The sequence below is a fragment of the Talpa occidentalis genome, unplaced genomic scaffold, assembly GCF_014898055.3.
Source record: "Talpa occidentalis isolate TD23 unplaced genomic scaffold, MPIMG_talOcc4v2.1 talOcc4.11, whole genome shotgun sequence".
Lineage (NCBI taxonomy): Eukaryota > Metazoa > Chordata > Mammalia > Eulipotyphla > Talpidae > Talpa > Talpa occidentalis.
The window spans coordinates 72120109-72143658 of record NW_023601104.1 but is presented as its reverse complement, the minus strand read 5'-3'; the positions used below and the strand labels follow the sequence as shown (position 1 = coordinate 72143658).

The window sequence follows — 23550 nt, the reverse complement described above, 5'->3', positions numbered from 1 at the left end:
ATTCCTCATTTTTTTTTTTTTTGGTTCTCCTTTATATCTTCAAAAGTATTAGCTTATGGTCATAATCAGGCAAGGAACAGCTTAATATCATCACCTTCTTGCCTAGATCAACAAAATCTTTTAATTGAATTTCACTAGGGACACTCAGGAAGTAGGGGGAAGCCTCATAAACAAGCTTTCCCAGAAGGGTTGAAATGATGTTCCATTTAGAAGAGGGACAGAGAGAAACATTTCTCTGATGTCTCTTACCAAAACTTTAGTTCAGAATAAGTGATTTTAGGGGCTGTAGATACTTAGGCTGAAATGGATGGTTTTCTATCACTATGTTCTCACAGCTATGTCTTCAGTTTAAGAAACACTGAGCCAAATTACTGAACTTTTTTATAATCACCACAACCACCATCCAAATGGCCGTTTATTGAAGATTTACTATACTCACACTGTACTCAGTACTTTATATCTTCTAGGTTAGTTAGTCCTCAAAAACAACCCTATGAGGAATTTTTATATCCATTTAAAGGCAAGGCAATTGACTGAGACACTGCCAAGCACAAAGGTTAATAAGTAGCAGAGCTGAAAGTTAAACCCAGATCAGTGGCCCCCAGTGCTTCCTTCTTGCTCACAGCTGCTTTACACAGACCACTAACAGCTGCCTGCACACAGCACTGCACAATCTATAAATGCTTTCGCTTAACTTATATCATTTAATTTAAAAACTGTTTAGAGGCATGATTATTTTTACCTTTCCATCGAAGAAATCAAGGCACAGACAGAATGACTTGTCAAATGTCCCACTATTAGCAAGTCACAAAGCTAACTTTAGATCTGAATCTTTTGACTTTCTTTCTACTCAACTGTATCTCTCTCACAGGAGAGACTTGTACTATAGCCAAGAAACATACAATTGAAAATTGAGCCTCAATTTCAGTCAATAACTTAGCCTTGCTCACAAAACAGAATCAAACCAAAAGGATTCTTGATACATTGAAATAAAGAAGGGTGAACATATACTTCTTAGTGATGACTTGTAAGTAACAAACCAAACCTGGCTGTGCCTAAAATATATGTCAATTGATTAGTATTGGGAGAACCTACGGCCACTTGAGAAAGACAGAGCTAAACTAAAACAGTACAACAATAAACATGCTAAGCTTTTAACTCCAAGAGCCTAAGTAGGCACACCCCAGAGGTGTACATCATAGAGCAAGTTGAGAAAGAATGAGGTGCCAGGACAAGCCCACGGCCCAATTACATCTATAGGTGATTTCTTTCCCTTCTGTTATCTCAAGAAGGGAACTAAAGACTCATACTTTGTCTGGTTCCCCTTCAATTGAAAGAAAAATACAGATTCAGTATAACTGGATTTCAGAGGTCTTTATTCCACAGAAAAGTTCTAGAAGAAGTTAAAGAAAGTATCACAAACACAGCACAATGTTGGTTTAATAATTGAAATAGGGCCTCCCCGGTGGCACAGCATTTGAATGCTGGGCTGCGAAGCTGCCCGCAGCCTCTGCAGCGCCGGTTCAATCCTGGCCGCCAGGCGAGGGTCCACATGGCACGCAGACCTCTCCTGCTGCGCCTGCTGCTCCCCTCAGCAGTGTACTTCGTCAGTCTGCCTGTTCTGCTCCCCGCTCTGGCTCTGGTGAATTCTCTTACCTTCCCGCACTTTTGACTGTACCCAGCACTTGTATAAATAAATAAATCTTCAAAAAAAATTATGAAATATATGGCTAGGCTCTTATTGTAATATATAGTCCAAAAGAGATAATTACACATTCTTCAATAGATGAAGATATTGGTAGGAGCATATAAAATTGCCCTCATGAGCTCCAAATGACTGAATTGGAAACATTAGCAAACTCCAAGAAGGGACAATTCAGAGGCTGTAATGGGTTTAGTGCTGCTATTTAAAGTAATGAAGCATTTTCTCTGCTTTCTGGATTCATTTCACCAAATGATTTCCTCAGCAGGTCAGATATAGATTTGCAGAAGAGTAGAAAACATTTTCCAGGAAGAAAACAACTGATCCCTAAGGAGCAGCTGACTTAACTTTTCAGAATAATAAATACTGGTCTGACATGTCCAGATTCTTCAGAGTGCTGTCAATGATATTCTCAACCTCTTCTACCCTTGCCAGACCTTACACTTCATGTTTATTGAACACTAGAGCTAAGAGGGTTTAGGTTTACTATACTAGCTGTGTGACCTTAAGTTCCTTTACTTCTTTGTGCTTTGGTTTCTTTGGCTCTAAAGTTGGGATAACAACAGTATCTGCTTCATGGAGCTGTTTTTTTTTTTTTTAAAGATTTATTTTTATTTATTTATGCACACAAGAACTGGGGTGTAGGCCAGAGGTATGGGGAGGTGAGAGGATTCACCATAGACAGAGTGGGGAAAAGAACAGACAGATCTACTGAAATACACTGCTGAGGGGAGCAGTGGGGGAGGGAGGAGGGGTCCACCTCACCATGTGAGTTAGCTCCCTGTCCGGGGATGGAACTCAAGCTGCAGTAACTGGCAATAGCTTGATAATGTGGAGACTTAACCCCTTGCACTACCAGGGAGGCTCCTTCTTCATGGAGTTTTTAATAACGATTAAATAAGTGTTCACAAAGGCCTTGCACATAGTAAGTACTCAATAAACCTCAAATAGTATTCCTGTTACACAACAAAGCTTTTCCCTGGTATCAACAATGAACACTTCACTTTTTTCCGTATAAGCAAAGACTCAGCTCAATTTCCAAATCTCTTGAAAGTGATGGGGAAACAATTTTGTTTCTAGTGCTTGACCCTGTACAGTTTTGTCAGAGAGGCCTAGTTGTCCCACCTAATGTTTTTTCAACTATACAAGGTAAGATATTCTAAGATCTGTTTGGAGCAAGTGAAAACATTCTACTTAATTAAATTAACTAAAGTGCACACTTTATTCAGACTTCTCTAGTTTTTACAAAGGCCACTTTTCTGTCCCAGGACCCTATCCAAGATACCTCATTACATTTACTTGTCATTTCTTTAGGCTCTTTTTGGCTGTGAGAGGTTCTCAGACTTTCTTGTCTTCAAAGACTGTAATGGTTTTAAGTACTGGTCAGATAATGTCACTCAACTGAGATCTGTCTGATGTCTTTCTCATGATGAGGCCACAGTCATGGATTTGGGCGATGACATCCAGCAGTAAAGCCATTCTCATCACCTCCCATGAAGGGTACATACAAGGAACAAGTCTTATATTGCAGCTGTGATTCTTCAACCCCTCCTCCTCCAAAACCCCTCCTCCTTTGTCTCCTGGCCCCTGTTATTCTTAATCACCTGGCTGAGCTAGTGTTTATCAGGTTTCCCTACAATAAGGTTATTTTTTTCCTCTTTCTCTCCATACTGCACTTTTAGGAAGAAAAGTGACAATGCCCAGCCCACACAAAGGAGTGGAGAGTATTTACATACATTATTTGAAGTATGGGAGATTTATCTATTCTCTCCAATTTATGTATTAATATAAACTAACTTTGGCAGAGGAGCTCAGCTCTAGAGAGAACCCCCCAAATTACTTTTCCTTTCAAAGAATAGGTGAGTCTAAACAGAAAAAAAAAAAGTGAGTAATTTCCATTATAATCTACATAAAACAAGCCATGAGAATTGCTATACTGTAACCAAAACAACAGAATTACAACAGAACTGCAGGATTCTTAGAACAACAGAGTCATTTGTCGGGGGTCATCAGGGAGAATACTGATAGTATCTTCGGCTTTGCCGCATAACAGACACAGCATGGTATACTCCTAGAACAAGATAAAGTGCATAATTACCTTGAGGAACAGGGAGAAAGATGCTTTACTTACTCTGATAAAGCTGTTCTCTACAAGTTGTCATATTCTTTTTATACATTAGCTCAATCTCTTCGACCTCTACCAGTAATGTTTTAGGTCTATCCCAGAACCTTTCATTTATATAAATTGAATTCACAGTGATGCTCTACTTATCATGTGTACAAGAATGTCATGCTGGAAATGCGTGGTTATTTCTTGGGAGGAAAAAAACACATATATTGGGCTGAGTTAATGCTGCTAATTAAGGTAATAAAGCAACTTGAGTACAGGACCATAAAGACAAGTTCTTATCCTTAGAGTTGTTCCTTTCTGGGATATTTAACACTAGCATCCGATAGAAAGGATTCTAAAAACAAAACAAAACAAAACAAAAAAAAAGGAGAGCATTCCCTAACCAAAAAAGGTATATTTATCTACTCTAGGAAAGTAAATAATATGTGAAAGCCACTGTGTGTCTGCCTCATATTTAGATATCTAGTTGTCTCGAATTTGATCCATTTAAGTTTTATGTTTCTTGACTTAACAAACATCCAGACTAGTGACAGAAGAGATATTGTTTTAAGTAAAAATCCTTAGGGAAAAGTCCTATTTTTACAGCTGTCCCTCTCTAGAATATTTAATATAGTCATAAACTATAGATATCTTAAAACTTTAATTAAAACCTTTGTTTAAAAGTCTTTTATCTTCTTCATGAAAACAAACATCTATGTTTAATCTATTAGTATTTTCACACCTGACACTGAGATTGCTAACTATCTGGAAATTGATCGGTCAAGGCAGTTTGTGTTTCTTGGGTTTGAAGAGTCACTAGAGAGAGCATTACAGAGATAAATAATGACTATGGTAGAAAGACTCAGAACTAAGTGACTGCCTTTCCGTTTTGTACTAGTGAGGTCAGCAGGAGAACTTAGTTGTGGCAGGGAAAGAGTGCATAATTTTAAAGTCTACACACAGAGTGGAAATAAACGAAGTCTACAACTCAGCAAACAAAGTCTCATGAATTAAAAATAAAATAAAATTCCACCCTCTTCAAGGTCTTCCACTGCTCTTAAATACTTTTGCTTTCACCCACCAGACATCAATAGCAGAATCAACCTCTCACTGGAAATGAAGAAGAAATCATGTCAAAATGGGAAAAGGTATGAAACTAGACAAATATCTGAGTTCAACCAACCTATCTATTGGCAAGTTTTCATTAAGTGCTTACATGTGAGTGCTAGGTGCACCAGCAGACATGAGAGAAGGCAAGGGCAAGGTTTGACTTTGCAAAACTTACATTCTAACTTGGGAGAAAGAAAAAACCCAACACGTGGTGAAATCTGGGAAGATTATTAAATCAGTAAGGCTGATTACACCTATAATCTTTAATTAATAGGCAGGTTGGAACCCAAATTTCATTGGTTTCCCACAGAAGGAATGTTATACAGGGTAGTTTGCCTCCCAGGGAACTCCAGGGAGGTCTTTTAAATTGACATTGTAAAGAACCACAGACTGACTATACGCATCAGTGCTTCTGCAGAAAACATGTCTACAATTCTAACTTGGGATGCCAGAAACATAATCCCAGGAACATAACCCCCTTCTGTTTCCAGGAATATTATGGGATTAGGATACCTTTTACCAAAACTGGGCAAGTAGGGACAAGATTCCCCACCAGTCACTCAAGGAGACCTTCAAAGTCTCCTTGTGGGTAGAGATTTCGAAGCAAGGGTGAATGGAAGGAAAATTCTATGTTTTATTACCAGGGTCCCTTGGTCCTTTACCTGTATTACTACCTGTTAATTCTGACCCCAAGTCCTTGCCTTCCCTGGTCCACAGAGGACCAGAAAGCAACCTCACAGTTCCCCTCTTATTTCCTGAGGTAAATGCACAGACCTTTTAAGTGCTTTTGCTAGGGTGACAGGAAAAATAAAGGACACTTGTAATCATTTATAATGTATTTTCTGTTTAAATTCTGTACTTGTCACTATTTTCTCCTCCACCCTTACATCAGAAAATCCTACCTCATTCAACAATGGTATTGTTATCAAAATAGAATTCCTGTTTTTTCAGAGATATGTACTCAAATATTTATAGAGGTAGTGGCAGAGGTAGTAGTATGCTTGGGATTTGCTTCAAAATAATCCTGTGGGGAAGCATGGGAATGGTGAGGTACAAGTAAAGCAAACGGAAGCTGAGTAGTAAGAGTTAACATGCTACTCTGCCTACTTTTAGATTATATTTAAATGTCCCATAAGACTTCTGAAACAAAACATTGCAGTGGTGGGAATCCCACCTTAACCTGAACACCTGCTGGAGTAAGATGTGGGCTGGAGTAGGGAGAGAAGGGGAAGTAAATCAGAGCAGCTGAGAATGAAGAGCTCTTGTGATTATCACACTGAGATGAAGTTCCCAAGTGACTATTCACAAGAGTCAGAGGAATAAGAAGAGTTCAGAAAAGGGACAAATCAGTATGGGTTGGACTGTCAAGAGCAAAAAGGAGACAGAATTTAAGTTCAAACTGATAGAGGGGAGCTTTAGTTGGCTTGAAAGTAGAGAAAGGGACAAGTCAAGAGAAAAAAATAACATGATATGGAAAAGAGCAAGCATATCGCAGATGGAGGAGCAGAGTGACAGATGGCAAGTCTAGGAAAGATTAATTTGAGGGCAGTGTGTAAAACTACAGTTGGGGGCGGCTTCAGTAATTTAGGTTTGAGCGCTTACAGTCTTATTGTGAGGTGTGGCAGCGGAGTCAAAAATAAAAGGAAGTAAAACAAAAAAAGGCAGGCAGGTGAGGCATTAAGACAGAGGAAGCAATCTGGAAGATATTAGATAGGTTTCAATTGGGATTGAGTGTTCGTGTGCTCCCTATTTGAGGGAGTACAAAGAAGGCTTCAGACTAGAAACCAAAAACAGTTGAGGAAAGGAGGAAAGAAAACCAGAGCAAAGGCAAATGAGCAGGCAAAATGACTTAAAAAGAAAATAGTCGAGCACTGAAGACTGTAGGGGAACAAATGCTTCAAAAGGATAATAGTTATAAAAAACTAAATCCAGAAAAGATGTTAAGAGTGGTAGGAACTGAGGCAAGGTCACAAGATTTGGTTATGTTATATGAGAGACTAATTTGGTAAAGTGAAATGAAAATCAGTGTGTAGGTAGTTAAGAGGAACGTAGGGAAATAAGGGAAACACCTATTCAAATCAAGAAGCAAAAGGAGATTAGAAGATGGATTGTAAAGGCAGCTGAGTGAAATGAAAGGATTTTATTTTTTAACAAAGAAGAACTAAGTATATTTAATGTAATGTTTTAAATCCCACAGAGGAAAAGATGATGTAGAGAGATGTGGTATGAGATTCCTGAGGAAAGCACAGTAGGGCAGTATTAGAGAAGAGGGAATAAAAATCTTCCCCCAGATCAGGAGGGAGGAAGTGAGTCTAAAGCTGGGCATTGCTAAGTAAGTAGTACAGAGTCATGGGACATCGGAGACAGGAAGAGTAGGCCAGTCCAGCCAGAACCTGGGAATGAGGAGCTCAGATACTGCACTGCAGCTAAAGGCAAGCTATGAAAAGGCAATGAGATGGTCTGAAAGTATCATTTTAAGGAAGTCTGAGGAGAGAATACAGACTATGAGTGGGGGAAGTGGACAATGAGAGAGATGGCAGGGTAGAGTCTAGTTGAAGAGCTTTTTCAGAAGAATTTCACACTATCTAGGCATTGTATTTGCAAGTCATCTTCCTTCACCATCTTTTTTCTATCTCAGAATAACTTCTGGGCAGCTTTGAAAACAGCTTCAAAACATATGACTTATATTCAGTCATAAAGGAAAATCCGCTAGATTTTGGTCTCATGGTGTGATATGCAACAGCTCAATTAGGGTATAAACTGGCAATCCCAATTCTCCATTTAGGGACTCTAAAAAGTATACAGGAGCTTCTGGAAAACAGTGATAAGCATTTCGTTCCTCCCATGAAAAGACAGAATTCCTTCTTTGAGCCCACTAAAGGCACCTTATTTCAAACATTCCCCTATTTGGTCACATCTATTTCCTTGAGATCTCAATTTCCCTAAGTTACATACATCATACAAATATTTTTTGAAGCATAATTTTTGGATACTGAGGAGATATGGTCAAGATGTTGTTCAGATTAACCACAACATGTCAGATTCTGACAGGCGACTGAGTAGTTTCTTTCACACTAAAATAAAAATGAATGAGATTTTATGTATTTTTTACATCATTTTTCATTTTTGCACAATGTATGCATTTTCATATTGGTTATAGTCCCCATACAATTCCCACCCCTAAATAAATTTTTTAAAAAAATGAATGAGAGTGGTTATATGATTTTAAAAGAGTCTGTGATGGTAGACTTTTCCCACATCTGAAGAATTTAAAAGAAAGGTCTCTTTTTAATTAAAAGTTCTAATATGATATTTATATCCTATGCATCAACAAGTAGTTAACTATAAGTAACTCAATCTGAAGACGGGACAACAGTGGCAATGAGAGGCAGACTCAGGGTCCATGTCCCCAGGGTTTTCAGTTTGTCCCCCACCATCCAGCTTTTCTTCCTGACCTGTGACTCCTCAGAAACTTTAAGCCTAGAGCAGCCTTCTGTAGAATTCTTTGCATATTCTCACAAGTGTGTAAGGACTAATCCTTCTAAGCCCCTATTCTCTATCCTTATAGTGGTCCAGCTTCTCTCTCCCAATCTTGATACAATCATTTTGTTGTCTCACTAACAAATAACATTCAAATGTCTTACCACAATTAAGACAACAGAGTTGCTCATATCTACATGTGTACTAGGGAAAACAAAGATAATCTCCTCATCACAATTTCCATGTGTACCAGGTATGGTGACAGTGGGCACTTAAAGTCAACAATTGTGCAATCACATAACTGGATAGAGGAAAAAAGAGGTACAACAGTAACCTCAGAAGAAGCATAATGTGCTGTTCTTTATAAAGGTGACAGGACTAAGATGTCATTTATAAGACGCCACTTTTGATTTGTGACTCTTGTGAAAAAAGGATTATACACATCGACCCACATCAAAACTGTCTTTCTCAACTCACACAGATAAAAGAATGTGATAGTCTTCTTTAATATTCACTAGTACTTCATTCATGAAAAACATGTAAAGATTTTCAAGAGCACTTTTATTATCCTCCTTCCCCACAAAAACACATTCACATTTATACATTTACCTGAAATTCATCCATGATACTGAATGTATACTCATGCCTGGCTACTACATGATGACAATTCTTACAGAGATCTGCTGAAACAGAGATACTTAATTATGTCTTGGAATGTATCTTAAGACAGTAAAATTTCTATTTTCAGCATGACATTACTTTAAAAAGAATCTTAACTCTCATATTTAACTCGGCAGGAAACTCATTTATAATATCTACCTTGATAAGAAATCCAGAAAATGTCATATATCAACTCTACATAATGAAGGGCCTGATCTCAGAGACCTAATATGCATATATTAATTCCCATTTAAAGTTCTCTAAGGTAATCAATTAACAGATATATATGTGTGTGTGTTTTTTTAAAGATTTATTATTTATACATACAAGAACTGGGGTACAGGCCAAATGTGTAGGAGGGTGAGACATTCACCAGAGACAGAACGGAGAACAGAACAGGCAGACTAATCGAAATACATTGCTGAGGGGAGCAGCAGGTGAGACAGGAGAGGTTTGCCGTGCCATGTGGATATCTCCCCAGCCGGCTGGGATCAAACCCGCACTGCAGAGGCTGCAGACAGCTTCACAGCATTGCACTCAACTGCCCGCGCCACCAGGGAGGCCCCATATGTGTGTTTTTTAAAACTAGCTGGACTTACCTATATGAGAGCTTTAACTTTCAGGAATGATAGAAGTTATACTATTAGACCCAATCATAAGTAAAAAAAAAAACAAAAAACTAATGCTAGGGCCTTCCCTGGTGGCGCAGGCGGTTGAGCGCCATGCTGTGAAACTGTCCACAGCCTCTGCAGTGCCAGTTTGATCCCAGGCCGCGGGCGAGGGTCCCACATGGCGCAACAGACCTCTCCTGCCGCGCTCGCTGCTCCCCTCAGCAGTGTATTTCATCAGTCTGCCTGTTCTGTTCCCTGCTCTGGCTCTGGTGAATTCTCTCACCCTCCCACACTTCTGACTGTACCCAGTGTTTGTATAAATAAATAAATAAATCTTAAAAAAAAAAAAAAAAACCAAAAACTAAAGCTAGATATTAAAGTGAATTTAATGGTAACAAGTACTAGCACAAACAGTATGATAATAATAATTACCATTGGCTGAGTGCTTTCTGTATGCCAGATACTGTTTCAAATACTTCTTATCTAACCATTTACTCTTCCCCCAAATCCAAATGTAGATACTAGTATTATCACTCCTCAAGGGTTAAGGGTTAAGAAAACAAAGGCATATAATGGTAAAATAGCTAAGAATACTACCTACTAAAGTAGGAAACACCAGAATAAGAATTCAAAACCAAGAATCCTGGCTCCAAGGTCCTTGCTCTTAAACACTATGCCCTACTACATCCAACAAAATCAAGTTTAACAAAATCAAGTATATGCTGAAAGAAAGAAAAAGATTCTTCTAATTTAGAGCATTTCCAATAGTCTGACTCTATTCTGAAGGCCTAGTGTCACTCATACTTTCTTTTAAAATAACATTATTTGTACATTTATTCCTCATATATCAAAACAAAACAAGAATCAAGAGCCAAGCAAAAGGGAACATGAATAGTTTAAATTCTTGTCACAGTATTTGGGCACTAAAGTGTACATACATATACTTAATTTACTCACAGAAATGCTTAGGCTAACCTCAGAATTGATTTATTTTTATTACACAAAGTTTATTTCATTGGTTTCCCAGTACAGAAGATAAGCAGCAGCTTATGAAGGTAGCATACTTAAGCAGCAGAAGCAATAAACTGACAGTGAGATAGACAAATAAAGCTAAAAATACGGAAACAAGACTAAAATAACCAAAGCATCCCAGAGTGATTTAATATAGAAACCTAATAAATAGCCCTAAACACTTTAATAGCTGTTAGAGGACATCACACTGCATTATACTATTGCAAAATGTGAAAATCCACATGGATGACCCTAAGGTTAAAAAAGTCTTTAGATCTTGTTTCAGAAGGTATAAAGACTTTAGAAATAAACAAGCATGCAAAAAAAAAAAATTGGTGACTAAATAATAAACTTCAATATTGCAAGTATTACAACATTTATAGAGCATTTGGTGATGCTATAGGTGCTCCCTATATTTTCCTCTTAAAATCTAACCAGTTATGGGTCTCCCCTGGTGGTGCAGCGGTTGAGCGGTGGGCTGTAAGGCTGCCTGCAGCCTCTGCAGCGCCGGTTCTTTCCCCAGCCACCAGCAAGGGTCCCACCAAAAAAAAAAAATCTAACCAGTTAGTAGGTGCTGCAATACAATATTGAACTAGGCTCATAATATTTTGCACAACATATCAACTTCCAAAAGCTGATACCTGCTAACAGACTCAAACAGAAAAGTCTACTTACGATCATAGGTAACAATTTCTTCTCCATCCTCTTCTTTCAAACATTTGTTGGTGATCAGCATAAAGTCCCGCTTATTACACACTGCACAGCCTGTAAAGTTGAGCAAGAAAGATCCATTCTCCAGGCAGATGGTACCCTAAAATAATAAATAGTTTAATTTCCTTATGTTTCAAAATCCTTGGTAAAAAAGAGTAACATTTAAAATAACTAAAGGTAAAAAACATGGCGAGAATTCACTTGCTCAAAAGCTATATAAACCAATTTTTGAAACTACCAGCTTTCCTTTTGAAGTAACTATTCATGGTAAACAGAAGTGAAGCAGTGTAAGAGCTATGAGTCTCTGAGGAGACTGCAACTGTGTTTAAGAGAGAGTACTAAACGCAAATAGATATTTAGAAACAACTTAATGAAGCTTTAATTATATAAAATATGAAAAGAAAAATTAGAAAAATCTAATAGCCAACAATATTATGTGAGGAATCATATCATACAATGAGAATTAAGACTTAATCAGATGGAAACACTGAGCAATGATAAAAATGATCTTACACAGTGTGATGCTCAGTTGATTGCTGAAATAGCATTTTCTCAAACCTTAAAAATACTACAAGATAACCAAACAAAAATAAATCATCTTCTTTATAGATGTCAGTCCTTAAGGAAATGTGTTATTCAGGTATTCAAAAGAATGGAGTTTTGCTTCATCACTAAGAAACTGTAAACAACTTGTGCTTGTAGGTCAGGGGAGGTCTTTGCTAAGGGCTTATTAACAATTGTTCAGCATTAACAACCCAAATGCCCAAAAATAGATGGCTGGATCAAGAAGATGTGGTACATATATACCATGGAATATTACTCAGCATTCAAAAAAGATAAACACATGCAATTTGCAGCCACATGGATGGCACTGGAAGGGATCATGCTCAGAGAAATAAGCCAGAAAGAAAAAGAAAAATACCGGATGTCTCACTCATAGCAGGAATCTAGAAAACTTAAATAAGGGACCAGGAAAATGAATAACTATAAGAAAGTGAAAATCAAAATCAACAAACAACTATGAAACAGAGACACTATGGGGGTGGGGGTGGGGAGGGGAGGGATTGGAGTCAAAATAAGGGGGTTGCAATTGTATGGGGAATATAAAAATAAAATTTATTTAAAAAAACAAAAGAACAATTGTTCAGCATTAAGTAATTTTATAAATAATCTATAAATCTAAAGAATTCATTTTCAATTCTGACCAAAACCTCAAGAGTAGTTTTAATAATTAACGTAACTAAAAACCAATCAAATCATTTTCCCACTGCAGCTAAGTGCCTGTGCAAAGAACTGGAGGATTCGAGGAGGCACATGTTTCTACCTTTCAGAAGTTTATTAAGCATCAGGGGAATTAGGACCCACCTTACCTGATGCTCCAATGAAGCCTTCCTGAATTCCCAACACAATTAGCCTCTCCCTTTTGAGTGACTTCTTAGTGCTGTGTTTCATGGAATAGATTAATTCCAGTGGGGGGAATCAAGCTAACTATATAGATTGGAGATACTAAATCTTGTGCACATGAGCTTAACTACTAAAGGGGAAAAAGAGTCTCAAGATGAAGTATAAATTTCTAGCTCTTAAAAACTAGTGCATTGTTTTGCTTTTTTTTTAAATAAACTTTACTGAGGTGCAGTTTACATATAACAAGATCCACACATTGTAAGGGTATAGGTGAATAACCTTTTACATACATACATACTAATGTAACCATTATCTCAATTAAGATATAAAAATCTCTTTGCAAGAAGTTCCTTCATGCTTTAGTCTATCTCCAAGACTTAACTCACCCATTGATCTGACTTTATCTCTAGAGAGAAGTTTTGCCTGTTCTGAAATTTTATATAATCATACAGTATGCTCTTTTGCATCTAGTTTCTCTTGCTCAACATAATATCCACATTAATCATTAGTGGTGGTGTATGTATTGGCAGTTCCTTGCTTTTTACTGCCAAGTAATACTTTGGTGCATTGATTTATCTGTTGATAAATATTTGGGTTCTTTTCAGTTTGGGGCTATTATGAATAAAGCAGCTGTAAGGATTCATGTTTAGTCTATGTTGACATACACCTTTCTCTTGGGTAAATATTTAGAGGAGGAACTGTTGAGCCATAAGGTAAAAACATGGTATATATAAAAATATGACATATATGTACGTACATGTAAGAAATTACCAAATGGTTTTCCATTTTCCAGTCCCACTAACAATGTGAGTTCCAGTTGCTCCACATCCTCACCAACACTAGGTAATGTCTTTTCTATTTTATTCATTGTGGTGATGTAAAGTGGTTTCTCACTGTAGTTTTAATTTATTTCCCTGATGACTAATGATGTTGAAAATCTTACCATAGTGCCAAGTGACATCTTTCTTGAAAGGTTTCTATTCAGTCTTTGCCCATTTTTTGAAAGTTAGGTTGTGTTCTTATTGCATTACAAGTTATTATTGAGCTATAAGAGTTCTTTATATATCTTAGGATATAATTCATTTGTCAGATGTATGTATTACAAATATTTTCTCCAGGTCACTGGTTTGCCATTTTTTATGGTGTCTTATTAAAGAATAGCTTTGACTTTTATGAAGTCCAATTTATAAAATCTTTTCTTCATAATCTGTGCTTGTCCTCTAAAATATCTGCCTATTCCAAGGCTTCAAAGATTTTCTCCTGGAAATTTTATAATTTCCACTTGGAGGTTTTGGTTCATGATCCAATTTGAAATAACATGAGGTATGGATCAAGTTTCATTTATTTTCATATGAATAGTCAGTTGTTTCAGCAAAATTTATTGAAAAGACTATCTTTTCCTCATTGACTTACATTAGCACCTTTGTGATAAATTCAAATGACCATGTGGGTCTACTTTTAACTATTCCATTCTCTTGATTTATATGCCTTATTTTTGCACAAATATTGTACACTCTTGATGACTGTAACTTTATAGAGTAAGTATTTAAATCAGGTAGTTTATTATTGGCTAAGTCTGGTTATGTCTTATAACTGATTATGTCTTGTAACTGGTTTCATTTCCATATAAATTGTAGAATCAGCTCATATGTTTTTGTAAAAACGCCTGCAGAGAATTGAATTGCAGCTTCCTTGAATCTATAAAAGCTGACTGCCAAAGGCTTCAAGAAATTACTGAAAAATTCTTAATAGAAAAAATATCTAAATATGAATTTCAGATAAACAGAACTCTGTACCTATAAACACAGGCACCTTATACATGTGGCCTAATTTCTGTAATCTGACCTTGAGAGTAGGCAGAATATACACTCTAAGGAAACACTGAGAGAAAAGAGACCTATGTATCTGCTTTGAAGTAAGGAAATAAATACTGGAATGGAAAAATACAAATATGATCTATAGGAAACTTATGGATTCTATAAGGGCTCTAATTGAAAGCAGGGTAAACTTCATCAGTGAGACATGGCTATTTTACTAAATGAGGCAAGATAATTAATGTCCATATTTGAAGAAATAAATTACAGCACGTAATATTGAGAAAAGCTTTCAAGGGTCCCACAATGGGAGGGAAAAGGAGAATTCAATCTAAATCAATTCCACTACAGTACCAATAAGCTGTAAGAGTTTCAAGAATACAGGGAGAAAAAAGTCAAACAGTAACATCCTTACAAAAGGTGACTCAGGTAAATCCTGGTTTAGGATCTATAAAGCAACATAAGTGTACAAGAAGAAATGGTTGAATATTATGATAATTAGTAAAACAGTATGATAAATCTTTGAAATTTGAGAAATCTATAACTATCTAAACCAATTTGCTTTTTCCAGAAAGCTATTATTTCAGATGGTACATCTTAATAGTGTAGATATTTTACCAGGGCATGTTTAAAATTTAAACTGGAGAAAAGAGTTGTTAAGGAACCAGATTTTCTCTATTGTTTTTCTATTTTCTACATTAATTTCTACTCTAATCTTTATTATTGCCCTTCCGCTTTACTAACGGTTTAGTTTGCTCTTCTATTTCCACTGTCTTAAGTAGATTATGTTACCAATTCAAAATTGTCCTAATATAGGCATTTAAAAATGCAGAATATCATTTTTAAAGCATTCATTTATATACAGTTGTTTTTACTAGTTATATATCAGACTTAGCATTTAATTAATAAAGTTTAATGTTGAGCAACAGTCTAAGTACATGAACTTTGGTAGTTTCGTTCAAGTAATGTATATAAAGCATGTAATTTTTTAAAAAAGATTTATTTATTTATACAAGCACTGGGTACAGTCAGAAGTGTGGGAGGGTGAGAGAATTCACCAGAGCCAGAGCAGGGAACAGAACAGGCAGACTGACGAAGTACACTGCTGAGGGGAGCAGTGGGCAGCAGGAGAGGTCTGAGCGCCATGTGGGACCCTCGCCCGGCAGCCGGGGATTGAACCGGCGCTGCAGAGGCTGCGGGCAGCTTCGCAACCCAGTGCTCAACCGCTGCGCCACTGGGGAGGCCCAGCATGTAATTTTTAATTTAAATATATCACTAATTCATACTGATCATTTCCCTCTTATTAATTTAAATCAATGTATTTCTGTATTGCTACGCAGTACTAAGAAATATAAAGCAGACACAAACTATATGAATATAGGTTTTTAGTTCCAGTTTTATATGGAAATATTTTATTAGAATTTTGTGATTTCAGAAAATGCAATCACTTTCTTGTTCCAATTGGTTTGCTAAATGTTTTTCTGAAAGAAAAAAATAATCTGGACCATAGTTGTGTAAAAAAATTGGACTTCAGGGTAATATGGCTCATTTCCAGTTTGCTTCATATTTGAGTTCAAGTTCTTGGGGTAATATTACACCAAGTAAGTAGGCCAGAGCTCTGTTAGGAATTCAGCACTGTGTTATTTCTAGTCTGTGAAAAACATCTGCCACAAAACTTCAAAATGTCATAATTTTTTTATGAAAAAAAAAAAAAAAAGATTAAATATTAACTCATTTTGCAGTTAAATGTTTCCCGAAATGCTAATACATTGTATCTGAGCCATTTTTTTTTTTTTTAAGCGAAAGACTATACTTGATACCACCATCTCATTACCCTTGTCTTTGCTAAACTCAAGCAAAGTGGCGTCTACTCTTACTGTCCTTAAAAATATCTCAGGACTTCAAAAACTCCAGAGTTGGATGGAACCACAAGGTTTCAAATGGTTGGTTAGTTTCTGCTGAACAACAGAGAGTTCAATTCTTGAAAGGGTTACCCACTGCAATTTTGAAAATCTGTTAGAAAGTTTATTATTCTGATTCAAAGCCTACAACCCCACAGCAACCACCTACTATTTCTAAATCTGCCTTCTGTAATTCCAAAGAAAAGTTTAATTTTTCCTTATGACAGCTGTTTAATTATTTTAGAACAAAATAAAATCAGAAAAAATTGCTTATGGAAGATACCATTCTGGTTTTCCAATCACCTCAATCCTTTTCTCTACTTTCTTATATTTTACTTTCACTTGATGTAATTTATTCCTTGAAGCTCAGTCTTTGATTGCATTCGTTTCCTAAGAGAACAAATCCTTTCTATTTTGACAACTTTATTTGGCTGACTCATCTGTTTGAGTGGTAACAGAACTGCAATCTTTTATTTTCACTTGACTCCTCCGATGTTATTCTTAACCTTGAATGAAACAGGACAAAAGCAATCTGACCTTTTGCCCTGTCAATTTTGGTTCTTCCTCCCTTATGCCTCTAATTTCTAAAACTACATTTCTAGTTTCCCAGCTGCCTAGATTAAAAACTACATTTCTAGTTTCTAAAACTACATTTCTAGTTTCCCAGCTGCCCAGATTAAAAATCCTGAGACCATTTATAGCTCTCTCTTTTTCCCCCTCCGACATTAAACTGGCTTAATCCTATTAATTCTTTCTTTGATATGAGGTCCTCATTATCTCATGCCTACTGTTGCCATGGCTCCCCAAACGCTTCACAGAGCTCTCCCTTTTCATTTTTCCTCATCTAGTCATCTCAACATCACAGTCATAAGACTCACTTTCCTGAATAATATATTTCAGAATCATTTTCCTATTCAATTTTTTTTCATGGTTGCCCAGTGCCTAAAGTGCAAAACTAAACTTCTCAATATAATTTTTAAGTCTTTTGATTACTTTAACTCAAGAATCCAACCTAATCTCTTTAATACTCTACTGCATACACCTCCCTCAGTTTCAGGATTGTGTAACATTCATTATTGGATTCATAAAAATCTTTTTAAACTTAAAAAAAGTATCAAATAGAAAATACAGAAAAGATGTGAAACAAACACACAACATAATGCCTCTCTACTTATGTCAGTAATACTCCCAGTTGTGACAACCAAAAATATTTCCAGATATTGACAAATGTTCCTAGGGACACAAAATCACCACTCTAATTCATTCACTTTCATTACTCATTCATTCATTGTTTTCCAGACTATGACTGTATCCCATTTTTCAGTCTACAAGAAATAATGTCATTACCAACAGTCTTATACAAATCTCCAGGAAAATATGCACATGCATTTATTTTCCTAGAATGGGAAGTGCTGTGTCATGCAGTATGCATATCTTCAATTTTACTTGATAATGCTAAATCTTTTTCCAAAAGCACTGTACCATATGAGAGTTCATGTTATATATAGTTCCTCAAAGACCTACTATAACATAAACATAAAAGACCGAAGCAACTATAGAGATTTTGTGCCTTCCAAACAATACAAGAATCCTTGTTATCTCCCCCTCTCCCTGGCCTTCAACTCCTTCTTTTCCATCCTAATCACAACTATCCTGCAAGTCCCAAGTGAAGTCCACCTTTCTTTTGGGAAAATAATGGTATCCTCTGCTACTTCCCCTTTCTCTAAGCTTGAACAGCATCTCTGGCCCATACTACTTATTCTCTGATAATCACAAACTCCCCCCTAAAGTGTAAGCTCTTAGCACAGAAGTTGCCTTTATTTCTTCTTTGGCTTGCCTTTCTGGCCTAGCAAAGCAATCTAATTGCACACAAGTATACGCTGAATAAGTGACAGTAAAAAAAAAAAAATAAATAAATAAATACAAGTTTCACAACCTCCTGAGCCTAGGAGAAACAGAACTTTAACGAACGTTAACAAGCAGGAAAACTGAATTCTAGTCTTGGCTCTCATCCTGACTAGAATGTGAAATTCAGCAAGTGATTTCCCTTCTGTGGGCATTAGCTTTTCACCTACAAAATTGGGTTCGAGCGGATGACCTCAAGAGTCTCTTCCAGCGCTAGAATTCACTAAGAAAAAAAGAACCTTATCAAATCAAACTGAGGATGAGACCAGGGACAGGGGTGGGGGTGTCCCTCTGTGATCGACTGGGCTGCTGCTGTTGCTAGGGCTTCCTCTGTTGTCCCCCGGAGTTTAAAAGAAATGGGGTGACGACTGATGTCAACCCCCGGGGCGGGAACGGAGAGCCGCAGGCAGCCCGCTGGCAAGCACCTAACTACAGCTACCGGGTCACCTGCACGGGCGGTGAGCCCCGCCCGGCCGGCGCCCAGCCTCTCGGGGAAGGCCAGCCGCGGGAGTGAGAAGGCCCAGGCGCCCACCGCAGGCTACGGGAGCGGGAGGGTCTCGCTCACCCGGTTGGGATATTCCTTCTCCACACAGTCTACGCACATCGCGACGCACTTTACAGGGACCCGGCTCCAGCGCTTCCGGGAAGTCGAAAGCTCGCGAGAGCTGAGAGGAGGTTGACGCATGCGCCCCAGGTACTTGACCCTGGCGTAACTGGAAATCTCCGCCCCTCAGCACTGCTAGGGTAGGGCCTGGTCTCCCAGCAAGTTCCTTGGGGGCGGGCTAAGGCTTCAGAAATGTACCAGGAAAGAGGAAGGCACCTGGACTCACCGAAGTGGCGGGAAAGGAAAGGGAATCTTGGACTGAACAGTGTTCTAATGAGCGCCCTCCTGAGTTTAAGGGGAGAGGGAAACCACAAAATACAGAAAAGGGAATTGTTTTTCGCTGCCTCAGCTCACCCCACAGATAAAGTTGAAATTGTAATGATGTGAATATCTCTCTTAGGACAGTGAAAGGGATAGGGCCGATCTTGGTAGGTGAATAAGTGTAAGAGAAGTGTTTGGAGAGAGGCAATTACAAGCTCTGCAGAGAATGCCCTAAAAAGAATGGTTAAAATGTCCATAATAAATAACCATCCCTGAGTCCTCTGGAGAACATAGTCATGGGAAACGTGTTTCTATCTCTGTCGTCACAGAAGCACTTTAATGGCAGGCAAGTACTATATAAATAGAAAATGTCCAGGTCAATTATCCCTATATAATTTCCCAGTCCTGTAGATCTCAAAATGTTTGTGATGGTGCCCTGTCTCTTCCGTTTCTCTTCTTCAAAGGCATCTTATTTCCCATAGATACATAATTAATCTTAATCCAAATCTCTAAAATGTGTCTTTGTGCTTCTGAGCAACCTGTCTTCATCATACCCAGCTACTCCATGGATATAATTAATGGGAACATCACCTAACTCGTGACTGCTTTATTGCAGTCACCTCACTAAAGGAAATGGGGAAACCTATGTGACTATGGGATCCACATCCTTAAAGAAGAGATTAAGAACCATTTCAAAGCAAGTCAGCTTAATTGGATTTTCTAATAGGGGAATTGTATCTCTACTGAGTGTTGCAATTGTAACCTTTAATATTTCAGCCTCTGGTGAGAATCTACAATAGCTACTAAAAACTACTGGTGTACTAAGAAACACTGAGCAAACTAGTGCCATCATAGGTCACTCTATTCTTGGAATAATTATAATACCTTCCATTTTAATGTCATTTGCAACCTTTCAAAGTGTCCTCATTTCAGTTCCTAATTATATGCTACTGTAAACCTGTCAGATTTGCATGAAAAGTATGTCTCCTCTTTTCAGATGAGGAATCCAAGGAAATAAGTGGTTAAAGGTCTTGTCTATGGTAACAGAAGTACTCAGTATTAAGTCAGAATGAGGACTCAATTCCTACCATTGGCTTGAATTCTTTCTAGTACAGTAGCCAATGTGGCTGCAAAGCATTTTTAATGTGGCAAATTTGAACTGAAATATGTTAGAAGTACATTCTGCACCCTAGACTTAAAAGACAGCATAAAAAATGTAAAATATTTCATTAGTAATATTTCTATGATTACATGTTGGAATAATTTCATTAAACAAAAACATCATTAAAATTAATTTCACCTTTTTTTAACCTGTCTGCTAGAAAAATTAAAATTACACATATAGTTTGCATTATATTTCTACCAGGTAGAGCTGATCTGCATGGTTCTCTGTTGATCCATTTTAAATGCAACTTTTTTTTTTTGAGGCCATATTACTTTATTTTTTTAATATATTTTATTTTATTTTAACATCATTTTTCATTTTTGCACAATGTATCCTTTTTCATCTTGGTTATAGTCCCCATACAATTCCCACCCCCCTTATTTTAACTGTAATCCTTCCTACCCGCATCCCCCCTAGTGTGTCTCTGGCTTATAGTTGCTTGTGGATTTTGATTTTTACTTTATTATAATTAGTCTTTCTCCTGGTCCCTTATTTAGGTTTTCTAAATTCCTGCTATGAGTGAGACCATCCGGTATTTTTCTTTTTCTCTCTGGCTTTAAATGCAACTTCTTTTTAAAACCAAGTGCTGACTTTTAATTTTACCACCTATTTTATTCAATTCTATAGACAGGTGTTGAGTACCAAAGAAGTGTGGACAGCAGGAAGATGAAAAAGACATGTCCTTTCCTACTCTTCAGATGTTCACGGCAGAGGCTGAGGGAAAAAAATAAGCATAAATACCTGTAATTACTGACAGATTGTGGAGCACAAAATGGAGAGACCACTTTCAGGTAGGAGATTGGGAAAGAGGGGTTGGGTCTTGAAGGTTATATAGGATTTCAAAAAGTAGGGCCTCCCCGGTGGTGCAGCGGTTGAGCGCTTGGTTGTGAGGCTGCCCACAGCCTCTATAGCACCAGTTCAATCCCTGCCCACCGGCGAGAGTCCCACAAAAAAAAAAAAAAAAGCAGAGTTTTTTTTTTTAATTTTTTGTAAAGATTTATTTATTTTTATACAGGAGCTGGGGTACAGGCCAGAGGTATGGGTGGGGGGGGCGGTGAGAGGATCCAACAGAGACACAGCGGGGAATAGAACAGGCAGACTGACTGAAATACACTGCTGGGGGGAGCAGTGGGCGAGGCAGGAGAAGTCTGTTGCGCCATGTGGGTTTTTCCCGGCCGGCGGGAATCAAACTGCACTACAGAGGCTGCAGACAGCTTCACAGCGCTGTGCTCAACCCCCTGCGCCACCACGGGAGGCCCCAAAAGCAGAGGGTTTTAGTGGAGGAATTTCAGGTGGACTGTGCCAAGAAGTTCGGATTTTATCCTACAAGTGATAAGGAGTCACTGAAAACTAGTGCAAGAGAGTGATGCCGAAGTTGTGGTTTAGGAAAATTGTTTTAGCAACATTTTGGAGGAACTGATTCCAACTCAAAGAAATTAGATTCGTGAAATGTATTTGTTAACAGGAACCACAAGGGGGAGATGTATAGCTTCCTGCCTCCTAGTGGAGAACATGCACAATAAAAAATTTTAAATAAAAAATTACACTGCAATCAAAGATTTCAAAACATAGGTTCTTTGGCATTAACTGATTTCCTGTTCTGAGGCATGAAAGACTATGTACATGTTTACAAGTGTCTTTTTACCTTCCCGGAATGATTTGATATCTTGTTATTATAATGAGCAAGTGAATGAAAAGGTCATAGGCACAAAAGTCACAGAACCAATGTCTATCCATTCAGTGAAGTTCTCCTTTCAAATCTAGCTATGTTCAGGGACCAGAGGAGACAATGAAACTGGCAGGAGGAGGTGGACAGCATCAGAAATTAAAGTGTGATTATGGTAATAGAAATATGAAAGTTGGGCCTCCTCTGGTGGCGCAGTGGTTGAGCGCTGGGCTGAGAAGCTGCCCTCAGCCTCTACAGCGCCAGTTCGATCCCTGGCCACTGGCAAGGGTCTCACATGGCGCACAGACCTCTTCTGCCACGCCCGCTACTCCCCTCAGCAGTATATTTTGTCGATCTGCCTGTTCTGTTACCTGCTCTGGCTCTGGTGAATTCTCTCACCCTCCTGCGCTTCTGATTGTACCCAGTGCTTGTATAAATAAATAAGTAAATCTTAAAATATATATATATATGAAAGTCTTGGACGTTGTCAGGTGGAAGAAAGGAAAATAGAGGCTACAAAGCAGAAGGAAAATAGTACCTGAAAGAAATGAACAAGTAGTGGTGTGAAATAAATATTTACAAAAGAAAGCTGTCTTCTCTTTTAATAATTATATAAATTAAAGTTTGCAGAAACTTTCTAATTAAAGTAAAAGGATTACTTTCTCTGGAACAAAGCCCTGCTCGTAGGAGTCTTTAATAAACATGGGATGTCAGTGATGTATAGCAAATGTGCCCAAACATTTCAGTTTATACATCATCTCTTGTGAAAAGAATGGATTTAAGAAACTTTGAATGTTAAAATTGCCAGTTACATGTGCTACATTGCATTCCTGGGGCAAGCTTAAAGTTTTCCCTCAAAAATGCAGTTGGATCTCCTTTTAACACCCTCTGTCTAGTACCTTTTTTCTTTGACATTTATGTCACCTGCAGAGACTGGAAGGATGCACTGCTGAGCACACCTACCCTCTTCATCCTTTGTTTAAAGGGGTAAGGAAGCTCTCAGGAACCTTTATGATACTACTGTCAGCCAGTTATACAGATGGAGGGAAGCTCACGTCCAGGTGGAAATTCATCTGCTTGGGGAAGGAACGTGTGTCATTCTTTCCACTGACTCAAAGGAAACGTGAAATAGGAGTGGTTTTCTTTAGCTGGTATCACCTGTCTGGCATGAATGAGTTAGCAGCAATTCTAGGTTAACATCGAGAACACAGGTGAGCCTGAGCCTGGCTCAGGGCAGGTACAACTGAGCTCCTAAAATGTCAAGGCCAGTATTGTGGGGGGAGAGGGAGAAGGCTGTCGGTGGCCAAGTTGGACTTTCTTCCCTTTAGGGTTCTCAGAGCTATTCAGATAAACCCCAGCTTTCAAATACATGACATTTAAAAGCAAGGGAGTAACTACTATTTCTTTTTTATTCTTTTTACATTAACTCTCCTTT

At 37.9% G+C, this 23550-nt stretch overlaps 2 protein-coding genes across 4 annotated transcripts in view; one reads left to right on the top strand and one right to left on the bottom strand.

Moving 5' to 3' along the window:
* Positions 1-1331: 1331 nt before the first annotated feature.
* CHURC1 (churchill domain containing 1) lies at positions 1332-19098 on the bottom strand. Of its 3 annotated transcripts, none has more exons than XM_037503512.2 (4): positions 18985-19098; positions 11360-11495; positions 9012-9085; positions 1332-3773 (listed from the first exon to the last, which is right to left on the bottom strand). In XM_037503512.2, exons 1-4 carry the CDS (start codon positions 19021-19023, stop codon positions 3681-3683), a joined length of 342 nt encoding a protein of 113 aa, XP_037359409.1. In that variant the 5' UTR covers positions 19024-19098; the 3' UTR covers positions 1332-3680. The 3 variants fall into 3 exon arrangements, with proteins under 3 accessions (XP_037359409.1, XP_037359410.1, XP_037359411.1); XM_037503513.2 differs by having other exon boundaries at positions 9012-9082; positions 18985-19097; XM_037503514.1 differs by lacking the exon at positions 9012-9085 and having other exon boundaries at positions 3671-3773; positions 18985-19097.
* The window catches only part of SPTB (spectrin beta, erythrocytic), a 157364-nt gene continuing 138725 nt past the window's right edge, over positions 4912-23550 (top strand). The window contains exons 1-2 of the mRNA XM_037503503.2: positions 4912-4960; positions 21077-21240. The gene's annotated coding sequence lies outside the window, so the exon portion shown is untranslated. The remainder of the gene's footprint in view (positions 4961-21076; positions 21241-23550) is intronic.

Excerpts from the sequence above, each read along its gene's own strand:
- CHURC1 (XM_037503512.2), bottom strand. The coding sequence starts at position 19,023 with ATGTGCGTAGACTGTGTGGAGAAGGAATATCCCAACCGG. Across the intron at positions 11,496-18,984 it reads AGAAGGAATATCCCAACCGG|GGTACCATCTGCCTGGAGAA; the intron begins GTGAGCGAGACC and ends TTATTATTTTAG. Across the intron at positions 3,774-9,011 it reads GTATCATGGATGAATTTCAG|GAGTATACCATGCTGTGTCT; the intron begins GTAAATGTATAA and ends ATCTTGTTCTAG.